This window comes from Eleginops maclovinus, chromosome 4 (assembly GCF_036324505.1).
Source record: "Eleginops maclovinus isolate JMC-PN-2008 ecotype Puerto Natales chromosome 4, JC_Emac_rtc_rv5, whole genome shotgun sequence".
NCBI lineage: Eukaryota > Metazoa > Chordata > Actinopteri > Perciformes > Eleginopidae > Eleginops > Eleginops maclovinus.
In genome coordinates, this window is record NC_086352.1 from 24,811,812 (window position 1) to 24,831,858 (window position 20,047).

The 20,047-nt window shown below is 42.5% G+C and overlaps 1 protein-coding gene and 1 long non-coding RNA gene across 2 annotated transcripts in view; one reads left to right on the plus strand and one right to left on the minus strand.

Annotated features, from left to right (window-relative positions):
- neo1a (neogenin 1a) overlaps nt 1-20,047 on the plus strand; it is a 151,397-nt gene that overhangs the window by 103,922 nt on the left and 27,428 nt on the right. Inside the window, exons 8-9 of the mRNA XM_063881496.1 lie at nt 15,436-15,604; nt 16,426-16,580. Of these exons, the coding sequence (XP_063737566.1) occupies nt 15,436-15,604; nt 16,426-16,580 (324 nt within the window). The remainder of the gene's footprint in view (nt 1-15,435; nt 15,605-16,425; nt 16,581-20,047) is intronic.
- Nucleotides 8,365-9,651, minus strand: LOC134863165 (uncharacterized). The gene is made up of 4 exons (XR_010165622.1): nt 9,575-9,651; nt 9,220-9,318; nt 8,939-9,019; nt 8,365-8,762 (listed from the first exon to the last, which is right to left on the minus strand). It is a non-coding gene; the product is annotated as an uncharacterized LOC134863165 (long non-coding RNA).

The following is a 20,047-nucleotide window of genomic DNA, read 5'->3' on the forward strand; positions in this document are numbered from 1 at the left end:
TATAACACTAAGCACCTTATCTTAACTGACAGTCTTGAGTTTTATTTGCCATTGGTGCAATAATGTTGATTTGGAACAAATATGATAATGTTTTATTTAGAACATTGTAGTTATGTTTATAAATGTTTGTGGTAATGAAATGAAAAATCAGTAGCAGTTGGTGGAGAATATTAATTATATGTGAATATATTCCATAAAAATGTTGCCTCATAGCAAAATATATTGAAATTCAAATTAGGGGATAAAGTCCTGAAATGTGCATGCAGTGTCAGAAATACTGACACAGAATCTCTTTAGCGTGCACACACGGATAGTGATTAGGGAATGTGTTCCCCCACGGGCTGTAGGAAGCTGATCACAGGGATTGTAGCCTTAATTGATTGTGAAGAGCTGAAATCAGCCATCACCAAATTGCAGTTTATCCGGAGAGTGATGGCGGAGTAAGTGTTTGTGTTGTGGCTCTGTGTGTGTGTGTGTGTGTGTGTGTGTGTGTGTGTGTGTGTGTGTGTGTGTGTGTGTGTGTGTGTGTGTGTGTGTGTGTGTGTGTGTGTGTGTGTGTGTGTGTGTGTGTGTGTGTGTGTGTGTGTGTGTGTGTGTGTGTGTGTGTGTGTGTGTGTGTGTGTGTGTGTGTGTGTGTGTGTGTGTGTGTGTGTGTGTGTGTGTGTGTGTGTGTGTGTGTGTGTGTGTGTGTGAGCTCAGACTCACAGCTCGGGCTGAACTTTTTTTGGTTTGTTTTTACTCAACCGTGGTGAAAGGCTTAGCCTTTTTTATAAATGGTCTGTCGCCTAAGTGCTAACTGCAAATGTTATGGGTGCCTATGTTGCTCTTGCTTTGCAAAGGAAAGTGAAAAAAAGTTCAAACATAGCCTTTAGTGCCTGCGTCAGTAATGTTTTTTGAAGGTCACACTGGTTATCAACACCAGTTTTACACTGTGTACGTATGTATGACGGATCGGCCTTTTCCTGACAGTCTGTTTTACACACCTCACTAACAACACGTGCCCTTTCTACAATATAACAGCAACCACCTCCAACACACACTCATCCAGGATGCCGTTGTGATGTTTTTGGACGTGGACACTCCTCTGGGTGCAGTAATTGGAAGTACCACATGGCACAAAAACATCACTTTCCCTTTACACCCTTCCCTTAGCTGCAGGCAGCTGACCCCTTTGAGCGGTGCCACCAAAGCTGGTGCTTTTATCTTTCCTTTTAGCAGCCACCCCCGTCTCCACGAGCCTCCTAGTTTCCATAAGCTAAAAGTAGAATAGTGAGTAACATCACAGCGGGACGTGGGCATCCCACTGCCTGCTCGCACCGTGTGATAGCCACTCCTCAGTGGGTCTAACCCAGGGAGGCCGCTTTATTGGTAGGAGTCTGATTAGCTGGCCTGTTTGTTATCAAGTCTCCCATGGGTGGTGCAGCTGCCCCCACTTCTGCAAACATACTGTTTGACCTTTTCAGCCCTTCTGCTGCTTGTTCAGCTCCAGTCACTTTATACAGAAAATGTTGCAAGTGCATGTATACACAGAAACACAGGGCTTTCTCTGAAATCAATTACTCCATCCCAGGCTTACTCTGTTCCCCTGGAAAGGTTGAAGTCGGTTGTGTTCCTCCAAGGTAATCAGACAGGCAGGCGGTGCTGAGAAAAAAAGCTTGTTCCCAGTCAGGGGCACTGGTGGCACAATCCTTGGGAGATGTGCAGCATCACTGGCTGTTTTGATCTGCTTGAAAGGCTAGCCCAAGACGCCCAGCATTTGGAGCATATGATTCAGAATTGTCAAAATGGAATGGAAAGGAAAGGGGGGGGTTTACACTGTATACCATAGTCGTAGTTCTCATTTGCATACAGAGTCTGGGCAAGCTGCTGTTGTCCTCATGATGGTGCATGTTTCTGTGTGTGTGTGTGTGTGTGTGTGTGTGTGTGTGTGTGTGTGTGTGTGTGTGTGTGTGTGTGTGTGTGTGTGTGTGTGTGTGTGTGTGTGTGTGTGTGTGTGTGTGTGTGTGTGTGTGTGTGTGTGTGTGTGTGTGTGTGTGCGTGTGCGTGTGTGTGTGTTAAAGCAAGGTGTCGAGGGAAACAAAGCAATCACACCCAAATTAACTCACCAGTGGCCCGCGGATCAAGTAGGTACATGTGTTTGATAGTGAAGGGACGCTGGATGTACACATGGCGGATGATTAATTATTCATGTTCCGACCCCATTCAATTACTGCCGTCATTTCCAAATGGGGATGTTAGTTATCCCCTACGAGATCTGTGGATCCTCTAAAGTTCGTTGATTTTAAACATTCCCACACATTTGAAACCCCTCTGCTCTATGTTAAGTTTGAGAACCCAGAGCAGGAACTGCCACTTTATTTATTAAAACCAAATTACCAGAAAGTAAACTGCTGGAGCTCCAAGAGTGAATGCACAAATGGGCATGCCATCATCCTTTCCAAAATTATAGCCCATACAAATGTCTTTTTTCTAGTTTATGTAGGCCCACAGGGAATTAAAGAATGTTGATTTTTGGATGTGAAGAGCAAGATATATGTAAAATTGAACGGACTATGGCATTTAAGAGGAAATCGCTGCAGGGTTTCAAAGAGACAGCTTTCTTAGTGGATAAACGAGAACACACACAGGCTTTCAGAGGTTAGAGCTGCCTGATAGATGGATGGACCATCCTTAGAAGTACAAACAACCCTCTCCATCCTACTAAAGCATTTGCTGCATCACCACATGGCATCCAGGAGGCCCACGGATCTATCAGATGGGTCCTCTCATTTCACACTTTGTCTCTGCCACCACAGGAGTGTTTAGGGAGTGTGGAGACGTAAACACATCTGTGACCTATCCAAACCTTTTATAACTGCATTCATGGCTCATTGAGGCAGAGAAGCTGAGATAGGTTATTGAATTTTTTTTTGTTGACTTCCACACTTTCTGTGTTGTAAAGTATGTGCAGTATTAACTGGCGGTAACATCAAAAGCTTAAAGTCCAATTTTTCAATATTCTGTACATGACCTTACGAGTGCTGATCCATCAAAGTTATTTCTCCTAATTTGTCTGACTTTGATGTGTCCCCTCTGGCCCCACTATCAGCATCTTCATCACAGAAAAGATGTTCCAAATATCTTAAGACCTAATGAGGAGAACATTCATTTTTGGGATTGCCATGTATTTCTTTTAATTAATAAAAGTGTATTTCTCGCCTGGGGAACCTTCCGGATTTCAAACCTTTTTGCGGTGTGCCCTAGAAAGTGATGGGAGGAACGTGGAGCAGATCCTGTTTAACATTTTTGGAGAAACAGTCTGTGATGCAAAGATTTTCTTCTACTTTCAGCCAGGTGCATCACATTGTCAGTTTAAGCCTTTGTGAGGTTTGTGTTGGACTTTAATCTCGACTGTCTATGATTATCTTAGCGAGAGAGCATGTGCAGTAACTGATATGCTCCCCCTATCTGATACTGTATCTCTGTCAGTTTCCCCCCCTCCAGCAATAAGGTGTACAAGGTGATGAAAATGTCCAAAAGTCAAATCTTTCAGCTGAGGAGTGCTGCTCTGACAAAATTAGCAGGGTGTAATTATCTCCCCTTATGGTTAAATGTATTTTATTGTTTGTATAAATGTTTTTTATTTATTTTAGTATTGCTTGTTAAGCTCTTTTTGAGTGTTGATTATTTTTTCAAAGCCTATTAATGTTTTCAACAAGCAAGTCAAGAGGAACAGAAAAACCCTGCTGGGTCAGCCTCTTTCTCTCACTCCAACATTTCTCTCGTCACATCACGTCTCCACTTGAAACATCTGTCTTCTTTTTCTGACTCGGTTTCCTTTGTCGGTGCATTAAGGAGCCGCTCAAATGTGATGAGCTGTCAGGCTCGCTCATCTTTCCATTCTTATCTAGAAAGGGAGCGAGCAAAACAAGATTGTAGAGGGAATGCATCTATGGTTGTCAGCAGTTGTTCTGAGAAAGCACCCGATTTCCACCACATTTACGTGAGAAGTGTCAATGCTTACATTACCTATACATTTAAAAAAGACATGTCTCTATGCCTTTTTGTGTTTCTTCAGAAGAAATCACCTTTGATGTATTTCAACCGCAAGCCGAGAGATATGCTCCCCACATTTGCTCTTCATGCCACTGTGGTATGTTCGGATGAAGCAGAAAAAGGCTTACAGTTCTAATCGACAGCCTGCTTTTTTGTTGGTTTTCTGAAGGCTCTGCCCAGACTTCTGGAGTACATTGTTCATTCTTGCTTTATTATTTTCTAAGGCAGATAAAAGCGTTGACTCAGTAATGGACCATTAGCATTGTGCAGGATCTGTCTCCTATGCAGTCATCATTACTGAACCACATTAGGCATGGAAACTAGTTCTGAGTAAATCCATTTAGTAAGAGCCTGGCATGGCCCGCTGAATTCCCTCTGAAAAAGGATATCTGTAGTTACAGTGCTGTGGGTGCTTCTGGCAGATATCTGCATCCAATAGATTTCTGCTCTCTTGGTGGAGGTGTATAGTCTCAGCCACTGAGGTAGGCTCTCTTATCTTTATACTCAGACCAGAGGATGAAAAAACTACTTGGCGTAACTTTACACCTACACTCACTGGGGAGCACAGCGAAGGATTTCTGGAGTTGGAAGCGAAAGATAAAAGTTATGAGGCTTTAATCAGAACTTTAGTGCTACTCCAATTATTTTAATTTCGGAGAGGGCTCTTGCTTCCGGTGAATATTAAGATGAATGCTTTGCTATGCATGTCTTTGTCTTTGACTGTTTTGCGTATTGGTTTCCCAGATTTATTATGCAGATCTAGAGTAACCTTCCTCGTTAAGCCTTAATGCCAGCCATTCATTACCTCTGGCACAGAGACTAATGGCACTATTAATCAGCTATGAAAAGAGCTTGGCAGCGGCAGTGGGAGGCTGACGCCTTCTTACTGTAACAGTTTTAGGCGTGCAAGTACAAGACAGATTGTCAGAAGGACACCGAAATCTGCCCTGCATGTCAATTACCTACAGCTGACAAGGTGTATAAAGATAGAAACTACATCTAATGACCCTTTGCATATCCCACAATTCATTTCTCATCAGGCTTTACTGTACATCTACGTCAGACCTGGCACTGATTTCCATACTATTTTTAACTAAACATACATGTCTGAAAGCTTGGCTCCACTTCTGTCAGGCCTTCATTCCTTTGTCTCAGTCAACAAGCGAAACTAAAATAATCCATATTTGCACACATGGGATCCCGTCCTTCTTGTATAGTAGGAATTTCAAGGAACCTTAACTTTATAGTGCCAGATCTAATTTCCTGTGGACTTTAGCTCGTCTTTTAACTCAGGGGTTTTCAACTGGTTTTGTCCCAGGGACCACCATTCGGACTAGAAAGCAATCCGCGGCCCACTGATGTGCCTGCGCGTGCGCGTGTGTATTTGGTGTTACATGCATAGCTCAATGCATGAAACATGAAAGAGAGGCCACGCAGATTTTATAATAATAAAAGTAGATTTATTAAATTAAATTAAATTAAAGATTATTTTAAAGAAAGAATAAAGAATAATAAAGTGTTGTGCAATTCAGTATTGGGAAAAGTAACTAAAAATGTCATGCAAAGTCAGTCTAGGTGTGTGACAAAACAACAACGGAGAACAAAAATCCAACAACACCGGAGAACCAAAATCCAACAAATGAAGACCAAGGCAGCCTCAACTGCTGGCTGGTCAGGGCTTTTATAACCCAGCCAGGACAGACCTGTCACCAATCACCTGCTGTAGAGACAGAGAGATTGAGAAAAGCAGAGAGAGATTGAGAAAAGCAGGGAGAGAGAACAGGCTTACCATTAACACAGGGCGGGGCCTAAACCCGCCAGGGTCGTAACAGTGAAAACATGGGAGAATTAGGCCTACCTGTCAGTGTGATATCTGGGCGTGGTGAAGTCCACACAGCCTGTCTATTCGTGGCGAAATGGTAGACAGAGACAGTCTCATGTCATTCTCTGGATCAAGCCTAGCCCTGTACTTATTCTTTAAGTACGCCAGTGTAGAAAAACCACTCTCACACAGGTATGTGGTTGGAAAGGGCAAAAGACACCTCATTGCTTTTGCAGCAAGCTGTGGAAATTCTGTCTGGCAACTTATCCAGAATTTAACAAGGGGCTGTGTGTCGTACATATGCCTCCTGACAGAGTCTGTGGACATCTCAATCAGCTTATCCTCTTCCACAGCCGTCAGACTTGACCCTACTGATGCATCGTCACTGAATGGGAGCAGGATCCACTTGCTGTCACGGCGCCACTCTCAGGCCCGTTTCTAGGATTTTGGGGGCCCTAGGCAAAGAAGTTGTTGGGGGCCTTTAAAAAAAAAATTTCCGCAATTCTGTGCGTTTTAATCACAAAAGAGGTCAAACATACACTGAAAAGTAGCCTTTATTATTTTTTTTATTTCCTACTGAAACTGCTGCTTGCGGCCCTTGGCCTCAGCAAATGCAGACACAATCCCCTCCAAGTCCAAAGACCTGCGGACGTCACTCTCAATTGACAGGAGTGCCAGTCCAGAGAGCCTCTCTTGGCTCATAGTTGACCTCATGTAATTCTTTATGCGCTTCAGAGATGAAAAGCTCCTCTCTCCGGAGGCAACCGAGACAGGAAGGGTCAGAAGTAGGCGCAGTGCAATGCTTAAATTGCTGTACAGGTCCAACAGCTTCTCACTGTATATGTAGTCCAGCATTTTAAATGGGCACCTGGATACTTCATCTGGAAAGGTGTGGACAGCAGAGTTGATCTCCAATGCCAAGTCGTCTGCATCAATATCATGGAGGGTTTGTTCCACTTTCCTGCATCTCTCATGCAATTTCCCAGTCTTGATTGTGGCCCTCATGATATCAATGCTGAACAGGAAGTCGTACAGGGCATACACCCCCTCCAGTCTGGAAAATCTGTCTTTTAGGCTGGTGATGGCAGTGTCAACCAAAGGCAGGAAGAAGTCCCTTCTGAAGGCCTCTTCTGGGGTCGATTGGGTTTCATCTGTACTCTCGTAAAGGAACTGCCTTTTCTTTTTACGTTGCCTTTTCTCAGGCAATTTCCTCTCAATTTCCAGATCTTCTGCAATCTCCATTGCATCCGTTTGGCTTGATGCGAGTCCATTTTCCCTGAAATCTTCTAGGTACTCTGTCACTCCCTCGGTTTCTTTTTTCAGTGTTTGCATTGAAACATCCGGGCTCTGGAGGAGCTTGCTCATATGGTTAACCTGATACAAAACGTTGTACCAGGTTATTGTGCACAGAAGAAAGGACCATGTTTTAAGCTCACCATGTAAGCTTTTTGCTGAGGACATGGTCTCTGAGTCCCCCTTCTCTGTAGCATATGTCTCCAGTGCTGACAGTCCGTCTAGTATTTCAGGTAGATGGTACCGCACTACCTTCACACTGTCAATTCGGGCCTCCCATCTCGTCCCTGAAAGTGGCTTAAGGGTGAGCTGCTTCACATGCTGCTTCAAAATTGCCCAGCGGTGCACAGAGGAACTGAAAAGGTTGTACAGTCGTTGCAGCATACCAAAAAAAGACATGGACAACACTGAAGACTTGGCAGCATCTGACACAACCAGATTTAGTGTGTGACTGCTGCATGGGATGCATAGCGCCTTGTTGTTCAGCTCTAAAATTCTTGCCTGCACACCCTGTTTGTGGCCCATCATATTGCTGCCATTGTCGTATGACTGCCCACGGCAATCTGAAATGCTGAGGTTGTGCTTCTCCAACTGGTCAAGCAGGATTTCACTGAGCCCTTTACCAGTTGTGTCTTCAACATGTACAAATCCCAAAAAATGCTCAGCAATAGAAACAGGTGTTTCACAGTTGACAATCCTGAGAACAACAGAAAGTTGTTCCTTGTGGCTGATGTCAGGAGTGCAATCCATGATCACGGAGAAGTATTTTGCTTTGTGCACTCTTCTTGCAATCTCCTGTAGGATTTTGTCTCCGACCAGCTGAATGATTTCGTTCTGAATGACTCCACTCAGGTAATGCACCTTTGTCTCTTTGCATTGTATTCGTCTGATGTGTTCATTCATTACCGGATCAAACTGTGCTAGGAGTTCCACTTGAGCCAGAAAATTCCCATTGTGGCGATCATACACGGTACTGGTAGTTCCTCTCAAAGCCTGGTTGCGTTCTGCCAGATGGGAAACTATGGCAATCACTCTCCGAATCACGCCTTTCCAGTGTTCAACTTCAAGTTGCATCAACTCCATCTGTCTTTGATCAATCAGTGTACTGGTTTGCAGTCTCCTCTGAGGTCGTGCCACTTTTTCACATTGTCACAGTGCACCTTTGTGCACTCGTGTTTTTTTAGGCGATAGGAAAGGTTCTTCCATCCACCGTAGCCACAGGTCGTTAAGGCATTGTCACGCTCACGCTTCCCGAAAACAGTACAAGGGAAACAGAACACTCCATCTGTGTGGATGGAATACACCAGCCACGATCGATGTATATTCTCACCATTTTTCATGGTTCTTTTGTAACTGTCCTTGGTGAATCTTCGAGGAGGATTGTCTAAGTTTTGCGGGAATTCAATGTCCATGATTTGCACAGGTCCTTTTTTGACTATTTCACAGCGCATACTGCTTGTTAGGACACTGGGCCAACATCCTGGGTCATCACTTAATGTGGTGCTTGCAATACCTACAGGTACCCCAGTTCTGGATGGTGGGGTGGTCTCTGCCATGTCAATGTCATCTTCCTCTTTGTCCTCCTCATGAAGTGGAGATGGAGTTGATGGCACTGTTGAAAACATATAGTTGCAAATTAATTTATAGCACAATTGCCATGTGGTAAGTACAGCAACTAGGGAATGGTGATCTACTTGTATAATGCTTTAAAAAGAAAGGGTCATTTTAATACACTTTCATAGCACATGGGTGTTAGGTGATAAGTTGAAATTGTGCGGCTTAATGCACCTTCTGTTGAACCACTGCTGGGAAGTGGTGTGGATGCTTCCACTTGCTCCTCCTCAAGTCGTGATGGAGTTGATGGCACTGCTGAAAAATATGTAATTACAAATTAATTCATGGCACAGTTTCATGTGTGAAGTACGACAACTAAATGCTTAAGGTATGGTGATCTACTTGTGTAACGCTTTATAGCAAATGGTCATTTTAATACACTTTCACAGCACATGCTGCTATAACTTTGGGTCACTATGATAGGTGATAAGTTGAAATTGTGCGGCTTAATGCACCTTCTGTTGAACCACTGCTGGGAAGTGGTGTGGACGCCGCAATGTTGTCTTCCACTTGCTCCTCCTCATAAACATGTGACGAAGACGATGTTGATGGCCCTGATGCAAAAATAAATAAATACATAAATAATATTCTTTTTATTTATATTGCACATTTTGCATGCATTGATCTCAACAACTCAGTTATTCATTAACATTAGTGAATGTCCCACATATTTGAAATGTCCAGAAGACTCTGTGGGCAAGTGGAATGAATACACACAACTATGACTTGAATTAGAAAAATGTAAAGTCATTTTGATAACATCAAGTGTGTTGATAGAAGGCACTAATAATAGGTAGAAAAGAACGTTACCTTCAGTAGCACCAGAGACAACACTTGGTAGAGCGGGATGAAGAAATTTCAGCAATGCCCCTTGGAGAAAGAATAAGTACTGTATGATTAGCTTGGTTATTTTTCAAATGCTTTTGAAATCCTATCATTTTACAGTCTGATAATTGTGGTGAAATAGATATTAAAAGCATTACACACAGTTCCTACTAGGCGGTTTAGTGGCGGTTTCTATACGACTACAGGTGAAGCACTGCTTCACCAAAAAAAGTAAAAAAAATAATAATAATAAAATCTTACAATAATCCCGTTTTCACTGGTTTGAAAACAGAAATACAGTCACTAAGACGAGCTGTTTTCCTGAAATCAATTCTGTGAGTGGCAACAGCGCCATCCCCGCACCCGTGGTGTGTCTGTGTGTGTCTGTGTACTGTCTGTGTCCCATAGAAAAAGCTCAAAGCTATCGGTACAGTTTTTAACGGTGGTCCAGTGGTATTTACAGCTATCATGGAGACCAACAACAACAAACAGCAGAATAGGTTTAGAAAAGGATTAATTGACACTAAAGTGGCTGTTTTCTTCATGTGGCTGATCTGCGCCGGGATGTTAACCGTTAAAATGTAAATAAAGTAAGTAAATCAACCCAATGGTATTCTAGCAAAATTATTGTAAACTCCCATGTTAATCTCCTATTAAATAGCTAGCTACTACAGGAATAACTATTTCACTGGTTGTCTCAAGGCTCTAACGACTGAAAACATATGTGAAGTTTATTTAGGATATTAAGAGGAATTAATCGTTGATCAATTTGGCCAGCTGATAACGTTATGAACTTATAGTGAAGTCAAAGGTAGCAGTTTAAGTTTGGTTAGCATGCTAGCATGCCAAACCACTGGTTCCTAGCTAGTCGTCGTTACAACCTCGCTACTCTAGCAAAATATGGTATACCCTGCCTGGCACAATTTTCATGTTGATTGTGTATATTCTACTTACCGGTGTCTTGTTTTCTTTTCTGCTCCTCTTCCCTTTTCTTCTTCTTTTTTTGATTGCCGGAGAGATAATTTCGCTTCATTTTAATTTTTCACTTTTCACTTGCACTTGACGCTGTCGCGCTAATGCATGGGAAAGGGGGGCCCCCTCGAGCTGGGGTATTTCGACTACAATGTGTCGTTGCGCTTTTCGGACATCGCATGCTCTAGGGAGGCGCTGTTGCTGCCCTCGCAGTCGCAGCAGAGCCCTTCATATACAGATGACTGCTTATTATTATGAAGCTATTTAAAATCGTCATTGCTGTTGAATACATGACCTGTCTTATTGGTATGCATGTTGTTTGATTCATGTTGCATTTGTATCAGACTTTTCTTTGAATTTTGAAAAAAAAAAAAAAAAAAAAAAAAAAATCTTAACCTGTCGTCTTTGGGGGGCCTCCTCCTACTCGGGGGCCCTAGGCAATTGCCTACCATGCCTACCTGAACGCGACGGGCCTGGCCACTCTTCCGAATCAGTGAAGTACTTTGCGAATTGACGCACAAGCTTCCTCAAATGCTCACATATAGTGTCGTTGATGTCAGTGCTGTCAGGGTATTCCTCAACTGAAGGAAACATCGCCAAGTTATTGCTCTCCACTCGTTCGATCCACTTTGACATTTTTTTCACAAATGCGTCGAGCTTCTCGTAGAGCTGCATGACGTTTGCATCTCTCCCTTGCATGGAGCTGTTCAACTTGTTCAGCTCTGCAAAAACATCTGTGAGGTACGCCAGCTTAGTTAACCAGTAACTATCGTTGAAATTGGAAGCCAGATCAGAATGCTTCTCGCACAAGAACTCGTAGATAGCTCCGCGTAGTTCAAACACACGGGCGAGCACAGCGCCGCGAGACAGCCAACGCACCTCTGAATGATAAAGGAGAGAGCTGTGTTCACTTCCCAAGTCATGGCATAGGGATGAAAACAGGCGTGTATTCAATGCGTTTCGTTTTATGAAGTTGACCGTCTTGACAACGACATCAAACACACCACTGAGCTCAACACTGAGATCTTTGGAGGCGAGAGCCTCTCTATGAATCAGGCAGTGTGTCCAAATTACCCCCGGAGCCACCCTCCTTACATGCGCAAACAGTCCAGTCTTGCTGCCACTCATGGCTCGGGCCCCATCGCTGCATAATGCAACGCACCTCTGCCACGAGATATTGTGCTCCGTGAAAAAATCGTCCAGTGCTTTAAATATTTCTACACCGGTAGTTCGCCCGGGCAGTGGTTTGCAAAAAAGAAATTCCTCGCACATAGTGCCACTGTCCTCGTATCGCACAAATGTTAACAGTTGCGCATCATTAGTAACATCTGTCGTCTCGTCGATTTGAAGGGAAAACAGAACTGTCTGAAGTTTTGCCATCAGCTGGTCTTTGACATCATTTGCCATTTCCCCAATTCGTCTTCCGATTGTGTTGTCTGACAACGGAATAGTTTTTAATTTGTTGGCACATTCTTCGCTTACCATAGCTCTGCACATATCTATGGCTGCTGGCAATATAAGCTGCTCTGCAATGGTATGGGGCTTCTTACTTTTTGCAACCCTGAGAGCGACCAGATACGATGCTTTCAGTGCGTTTTCATTTATTTTTGCACTCTTCCTCATGGTAGCCTGCTGTCCTTTGAAATCACGCAACATCTGTTGCATGTACTCAACGGGTTTGGCCTTCAAGTGGACGTGATGCGTCTCCATATGCCGCGTAAGTTTCGACGGCTTCATAGCTTCATTACAGAGAATTGTTGAACATACGAAACACAGTGGTACCTCCTCTCCTGCTCTGTCTGTCGTCACTGTGAATCCATATTTAACATATTCCTCATTGTATTTTCTTTTTCGTCTTTTTTGCGAAGTTGACGCTTCGGAAGCCTGTCCTTGCCCTATCGTGGCGGCCTGTCCCTCTGTCGTGGCAGCCTGACCCTCTGTCATGGCAGCCTGTCCCTCTGGCACTTTCCTCACTACAAAACGATCCATTGGTGCTAGATATATAGCTAGACTAGTACATATGTAACAAATGTTTGCTGTACTACAACCTATCTTAAAATACTCTCGTCGGCTATGCTTATAAATGTGTGTCAACTTTGCTCGCAAGACTGTACGTAATGAATAATAAGTGAGGTTAGCGACGCAACTCATTACCATTAGCGAATCACAGGCTACCATAGACTGGATAGGCGCAAGGCTACATTCTGTCAGCTTGAATTTCCTTTATATTATTTCAAACATATTTTTCACGATATGTAACGGTATTCTGAAATGTGTTGAAATATCAAAGCGAATTTATATTAAAAAAAAACAATGGTGAACTGATCAACATAGGCTCTTGTCACGGACCACATGCAATGCCGCCGCGGACCACCAGGGGTCCGCGGACCACCGGTTGAAAACCCCTGTTTTAACTGATAACAAGATAAGAAATGTTTTACATGAAGGTCTAAATGCATTATCCTGCAGCTACAACTACAAACTATAATATCACATGCCTTTATTATGTTAGTAAGTTGCTCAGACAGTCCGTCAGTCTGTCGGTCAGTCCGTCATTTCACGGTTTGTGTTTTGGTCTGCTATTCGACAGTTTAGCAACAGGATTTTTTGTATCTTTATACCTTATTTATTTTCTTGATCTTTCCCCATTGTTTCCTTTCTGTGTACACCATTCCCAACATTACATTCAGTATTTCACTTTGTTTGTTTTGACAGTGTTTTAACTAATGAAGGGTTTTATGTGTTTATTTTGTTTGGAAATGAGTCTCCAATAGTAATTTATGACAGTATTCGCTATCTATTATTGCTACTTATAATCAATTTGGTCCTGGGATTGTGTTCCCTTCACATTTTAGTTATGCAGGAAGTGCTTCCTCAACAACAAACAGGCCTCAAGCGCTTTGTTTATCCTCCAAAGCGGCTTATTGTCATGTAGTGATGGCCTCATGATGGGTCACCAGAAACGTGTGCTTTTTCTTCAGCTGTGTGTTCGTATCTTGTTAAATGAGGATAATGGTTTAGCATCTGGTAATTTACACAGCAGTCAAAAGGTATTAGGGCAATTATATGTTTTCCTCTGCTTTTGGCTCGATTCCAGCAAACTGGATTTGTACTAAAGGTTAGCTTTGAGGTTAAGTGTTGACGTCCAGCTTTAAGATTGTTTGAGGTTATTGGGGGACTACTCCTATCCATTTATAAACATTACTCGCTCAACCTTTTCTTACTAAACATACAGACAAGGTATTAAAAGTGTTTTAATGACCAACCTGCGGAAAAGTCTTGACTGGCCATCAGTCACCTGAATCAATTCATCTGATTCTTACTTGCCAAAAACCTGACTGAAGGCCCACTGGAGATATTGAGTGTCTGCTGATATCTATGAGCTGTAGTTTTTGCCAGACATCGACTTTGCAACCAAACATCATAAAAGATGAATCGATTTTGTTTTAGGTTTGTGTCAAATAATCTGAAATGAAATATTATAGTCAGCACCTTTACCTCATAAATCATTGTTTCATTTCAAATATAAGGTGCTGTAGTACGGAGCCAACGCAACTCAAAAGTTGTCGTTTGCAAAAGACGGAACTTGCGAACGAACACACACACGTAAACATACATAGAAACAAACACTGTGACATTAATATAAAACTAAACTCTCCTTCAGAGGTTTGTGTAGATGCGTATTGATCACAGTGTGTGCGTAATGGAGAGGGGAAAAGTGGACCGAAATAGCAGCAAATGCTTCATATCACACCAATCACAAAAGTCAGTCAACTGCGAATTTGAAATGTAAACAAATATTGAAAGCTGGATTAGTGGTTAGCTCACATGCAACGACAGACAAATAGGCCAGCGGTCACTTTGCTTTTCAAAACAATTTCACCAGTAATAATACACCATTTGCACTCAGCACTTTTTCTGCTCCTTTTCTGTATTTCAGCCTTACACTCCTGTCCATTTCCTTGACCTGCAGACAAATGGAAATGTCATACAGACTGACATTCTTTCCGTATGCTTTCGTTTCGCCCACTTGCCAGGCAAATGGAAAGCAGATCTCGCAGAGTCTCACCACAGATTGTTCATCCAAAATAAAACAACCACCAAATTAAATCACAAACATTTCTGTGGCTAGGCTGTGGATTGTGGAGGCAAAAGTGTATAAAAAACATCATCTGGGGTGTTGAGAGAATTTAGACTTCAGAATAAACTTTATGGTTAGACTTGAGTTGTTTTACTGTGTCTGAAATGAAATGTTTAATTCCCTGAACATATGGTTTTTCTTGTGTGCATTTGAGAGGTGTCTTTGTCCCATTCATACAAACTCTATGTGTGTATGCCAGTTTTTATTAATAAATGTTACCCAAAATGCTAACCAATCATTTTTAATCACAAATGATTGGCGGAAAAGCCGTCTTTTAGAATGTAATTTTAACGCTATGTTCTGCTCCCACCATAGAGAGTTGTGTGTAGATCTGCATGTGTAGTCCCCCTTGTATTGTGCTTTATTTGTCAGCTTTGTGAATGTAGTAGAAATATTTTATTTCTGTGGTTCCTTGTCACGCCAAAAGGCAGTTTTTGTTACGTTGTTGTTATTTTGTTTTTTCTTCTTTTTTTGTTTCCTTCCTTTCTTTCGTTTCACTGTCATTTTTCCATTTCAACCCCTATCCTCTCCTCGACCTGTTCCTTTTCGGACGCCTCTGCGTGACTTTTCTCTCACCCACTCCCACACTGCCACGGTCTCCTTCCCCTCCCTGTCTCGCTGCACCCAAACCTCCCTCCACCCTCCTCCTCCTACTCAAAACCCAAAGATATAGCCCTGCCCTCTTTCCCTCCCCCCTCACTGACTCCTAACACTACTGACCATGTAACGCCAGGCTCCGGAGGTGTAGCCACTCCACTGGGGCCCTCCCCCTCTGCCCCTCGAGATGTTGTGGCTTCGCTGGTTTCCACCCGCTTCATCAAGCTGACCTGGCGCCCGCCAGCCGAACCTCATGGAGACGAGTTAACCTACTCTGTGTTCTACAGCCAGGAGGGCACCAGCAGGTAGTACACACACTAAACTGTAGTACTGCCAGGAGGGTACTAATACACACATTACTGCTGCAGTCAGCAGGGCACTAATGTACATGCATTCCTGTGCAGGAGTGTCAGACCACTTTGGAAATGCCTAAATAAAGCAGTTAAAGCACTTATCATAGCAGTAAATGTTAATTAATTAAAAACAAACTTCCTTCCGCAAAGGGTTACCTTTTTTTACATTCAAGTATAAACAAAACAAGTCAGGCTCTCTCATAATTTCCCCCAGCTTCTTGAGAAGAGGATTTACTGTATATGACTGAGGAGGAAATTAAAGAAGCTGAGAGGAGTTTCCACAACTTCAGCATTTTGGCTATGTTTTATGTTTTCCCTATGAAATAGCTGTAAGTCATTCTCAGTAGTGGCCTTATACATAAGAAGTGTTTTGCTCTGTACTAGAGTTACAGATGTAAATGCATAAATTAGTATCTGTGAGGATACATGGAGGGTACAAATAATGTGTACACTAACCAGTGTGGTGGTACATGTGCTATTTGCCTCAAACAAACTAACGGTTTTCTACTGTAGAGACAAATGAGTGCTAATGTGCTCATCATTATTCAATTACTTGATTGATTGATTATTTAATGGACAGAAAAATGTGTAATTTATCAAACATTAGCTGTTTTCTGCTTTCCATGTGTGAGGATTTGCTTTTATATACAATTAAAGATTATATAATTAATTTGGTAATCAACACGTTTTATTTGTAAACGTATATTTGAAATGTATGAATTCACAAGATTCTAAATGCTCTGCTGCTATGCGCTTGTGTGTATGTCCATCAGGGAGCGGGTAGTGAATACCAGTCGTCCCGGGGAGATGCAGGTCACCATCCAGAACCTCATGCCAGACACCAAATATCGCTTCAGGGTTGTGGGCCATAATAGCAATGGACAAGGAGAGAGCTCTGCATCACTCAAAGTGGCCACCCAGGCTGAAGGTAAAGACACACACACACCTACACACACCTACACACACACACGGCCATTTATATGTGTTCAGGAAACATAAACATAAAGGCAAACTCCAGCCAGTTGGTTGGAAACATGCTCACACTGATGCAAACAGGATGCACTCAAAAGAAGCTCACAAATGTGCAAATAAACATTCACACAAACAAATATTCACTCACATACAGTAACAGCACACACACACACACACACACACACACACAGGCAGTGACATATTAGAGGTTGTTTGGTGATGTGTGTTAAGGCAGACCACCCAACAACACACCAGAGAAATGCAGCGTTTTCTCTTCATAAGCCCCTTCTTATTTATGCCCCAACATTTACTATAGTGTGTGTGTGTGTGTGTGTGTGTGTGTGTGTGTGTGTGTGTGTGTGTGTGTGTGTGTGTGTGTGTGTGTGTGTGTGTGTGTGTGTGTGTGTGTGTGTGTGTGTGTGTGTGTGTGTGTGTGTGTGTGTGTGTGTGTGTGTGTGTGTGTGTGTGTGTGTGTGTGTGTGTGTGTGTGTGTGTTGCTTTGAACCAGGCCTACCTGAGTAAGGAATGTTTGAAATTAGTATTCCAGTCTTTTATCTGAAACATTTTCCTCTCCCGGTCTGCAAAGAGATGCTGTACAGAAGCTCATTAGGATGTTTAAAGTGGAGGACACACACAAGTTATTGAGGAGAGAGGGGGCAAAGTGGTTCTTCTTTTCTCTTTGTGTCTGGGAGTGTAATCCTTCCCATGGCTGCTGCTGTTTCACCCACATTTAAAAATGCTGTAAAGGGGATTTCCCAGCACACTGTCACGGTGGACGTCCCCCACCTTTGGGCTCAGCCGCAGCTCAGTCACTGTCACTTTGTAGGTCAGCTGCCGTTACTCTACCTGTGTCCTTGGTTGGAGGGCGGACGGATCGACACAGAAATACACATACACACTGCACGTTAATGCCTGCGAACAGGCACCTAGACACCCGTGGGGATAGCAATGAGGGCGGGCTGTACCTGTGCAGTATATCTCTGTCGTGTGCGTGCACTTTTAGTGTAAGAACAGGCTACGAATTGGAGCTTAAACTCTTGACCTACACCTGAGTGCCAGGTGTATGCACACATCTCTGCAGCTGCAGCAAGTCACCTCTCTGCAGAAACTCGATACATGCACACAAACTCAAACCCACACAAATGGGAGCTTCTGTCTTTAAGATATTTGAGGTACAGACACATATCTATCTCCTTTGTGGGATGTTAACCTCATTGTCAATGTTTAACTTTGAATCAATTGTGGCACCGTACAAAGACAACAGGAAATGTCACAACTGTCCATAAACTCACTCAAAGGTAATCGCTCACTTCTGAGTTTCTCTGCAGTACTGGACCTGCTGCTTTCGGGGTTAAATCCCATCCCCATTACCATTGTTATTGGGTTAGCCGTTGATTTTAGGACAATTAAACTATTGAAATACAAAGATTACTTTCTACCTTTTTAAACTATAACAAAGTAACTCGTACATTCTGTGTATCTTGTTAGATTTTGCCCGTCATTATTGTGTGTTTCTAACATTTTAAGTACTTCTTGGTGGTAGCAACATATCAGTAGTATTCAGCTACAACGCAACCTTTTAGGGCAGTGGTAGATATTTTTTTATGTTAGCTCTATACGCCAGCAAATTGGAAATAATTTAAGATATTTGCTTAGATGTTAATGTTCTAACTGTCTGCTATAATTAAAGAGTGTTTACATTTGCATCAGGCGAACAGTGTAGGAATAATAGCGGAGTAGTTTATTCACACTCCCCTAATCTACGTGGAAGTATAGAAATCTGACACATTCACATTAACGTTAATGGTTTGTTCTCATTTGTTTTTTTAGGATGTTAGATCCTATTAAAAGTTTAAAAGATATGATCTTCACTACAAAATGAACACAGTGCCAAGTTTAAAGCTGTACTTCAAGATGTAAAACCACAACAATATTTACATATCTGCCCTTTACTGTTTATTTCACAAGAAATATCACTGATACACAGATGAGTTATAATTCACTCTAATCTAATCCTAATCCTGCCCCTTATTTTGAATAATTACACGCAGTAAGATAAAGTGTCAGGCGTACTGAATCTAAGCCTGAGGCAAATGTTGCTGGATTGCAAGATGCACATTGATGATTTTGTTGGGGCACACCTTCAGTTTGTTTGTCATGGGAATAACAAGAAAATCTACATGGCTGTCAGCCCAGTCCAGAGGGAATCGCTCTCCTCGGGGCTGCAGCCGGCTGAGCCGTCCTTGGTCTCAGCTCTAGCTAACACAGGGAAATTAGGCTTTAAAGGAGCCAAGAATGTTTTTCTGGCAGCAAAAATGGACATGCTAAATTGCGCTCCTGTCTTCCAGATGCAACAAAATGTGTGAAAAAAAAAAATGGAGAGGACTCAAGATAAAGCAATACACAATTGTCATGTTTAATGGTTTTCTAATTCCTGCTCTCCTGACTCAGTTTCAAGTGCCCGGTCCTGCTCCGAACCTTCAGGCAGTGTCAACACGCCGTCCTCTGTCTCTCTGAGCTGGGACAAACCCCTCACTGGCAACGGAGAGATGCTCACCTACTAGTGTTCTACACAGACAAAAGCTTGACAACGAACAGGTAGGCAATGGTCTGCACTCACTTTTCAAAGAGTGGCAATAAACTGGGCAATAAAAGGCTTGATGGAAAAATAAAAAAATGATCAAATAAAGCTCAGGATATAATTTCAGATAAAAAAATGTTTTAAATGAGTTTAAACAGGGGTAATATTTCCTGCATTACATTTTTTTTGTGTGTGTTTTTCCTTCCTTTTTGTAATTTCATATTATCAAAAGTTGGGTAGACCTGCAATGAACATAATTGTCTCATTCTTGTACCTTGTAAGAGGAGAAGTACTTCATGTAGCTGCCGCTTGCTTTTTCGAGGTTCATTAGATAAAAATAATTTCACTTCCTAGCCTAATTTTAAATGTGATGAGTAAGGTGTTCCTAATCATTAGCTTTTCAAAAGACTCTTTGTACTGCTTTTGGCTATACTCTCGATTATGCATCTCACTCAAAATGTGTATTGTGCAAAAAAGAAAGCAGATATGATTCACAGAGTTGTTCTCTGCAGTCTAACCCCCGTCACAGGAGTGGGGAATTCAGCTGGTTAGATATTGAGGGCCCCCAGCAGAGCGGTGTGCGAGCCAGTGAGGCATTAAAAAAACCTTTAATATGATAATGGATGAAACGTCATCCAGCTACTGAGTAATGATGCTTCAGCCCCTGGAGGGAAAAAGAGCCCGAGATGAGGTGAAAAAGGCAAAGAAAGAGAAGGGTGGAAAAGAAAGAAGTGAAAGGAATGGGGGGGAGCCAGATGAAGAAAAATGCAGACTGTAAAGAGAAAAAATTTTTAAAGGGCGGGGGGAAATCAGGGAAAACCCCGTGATGACTTCCAGGGTGA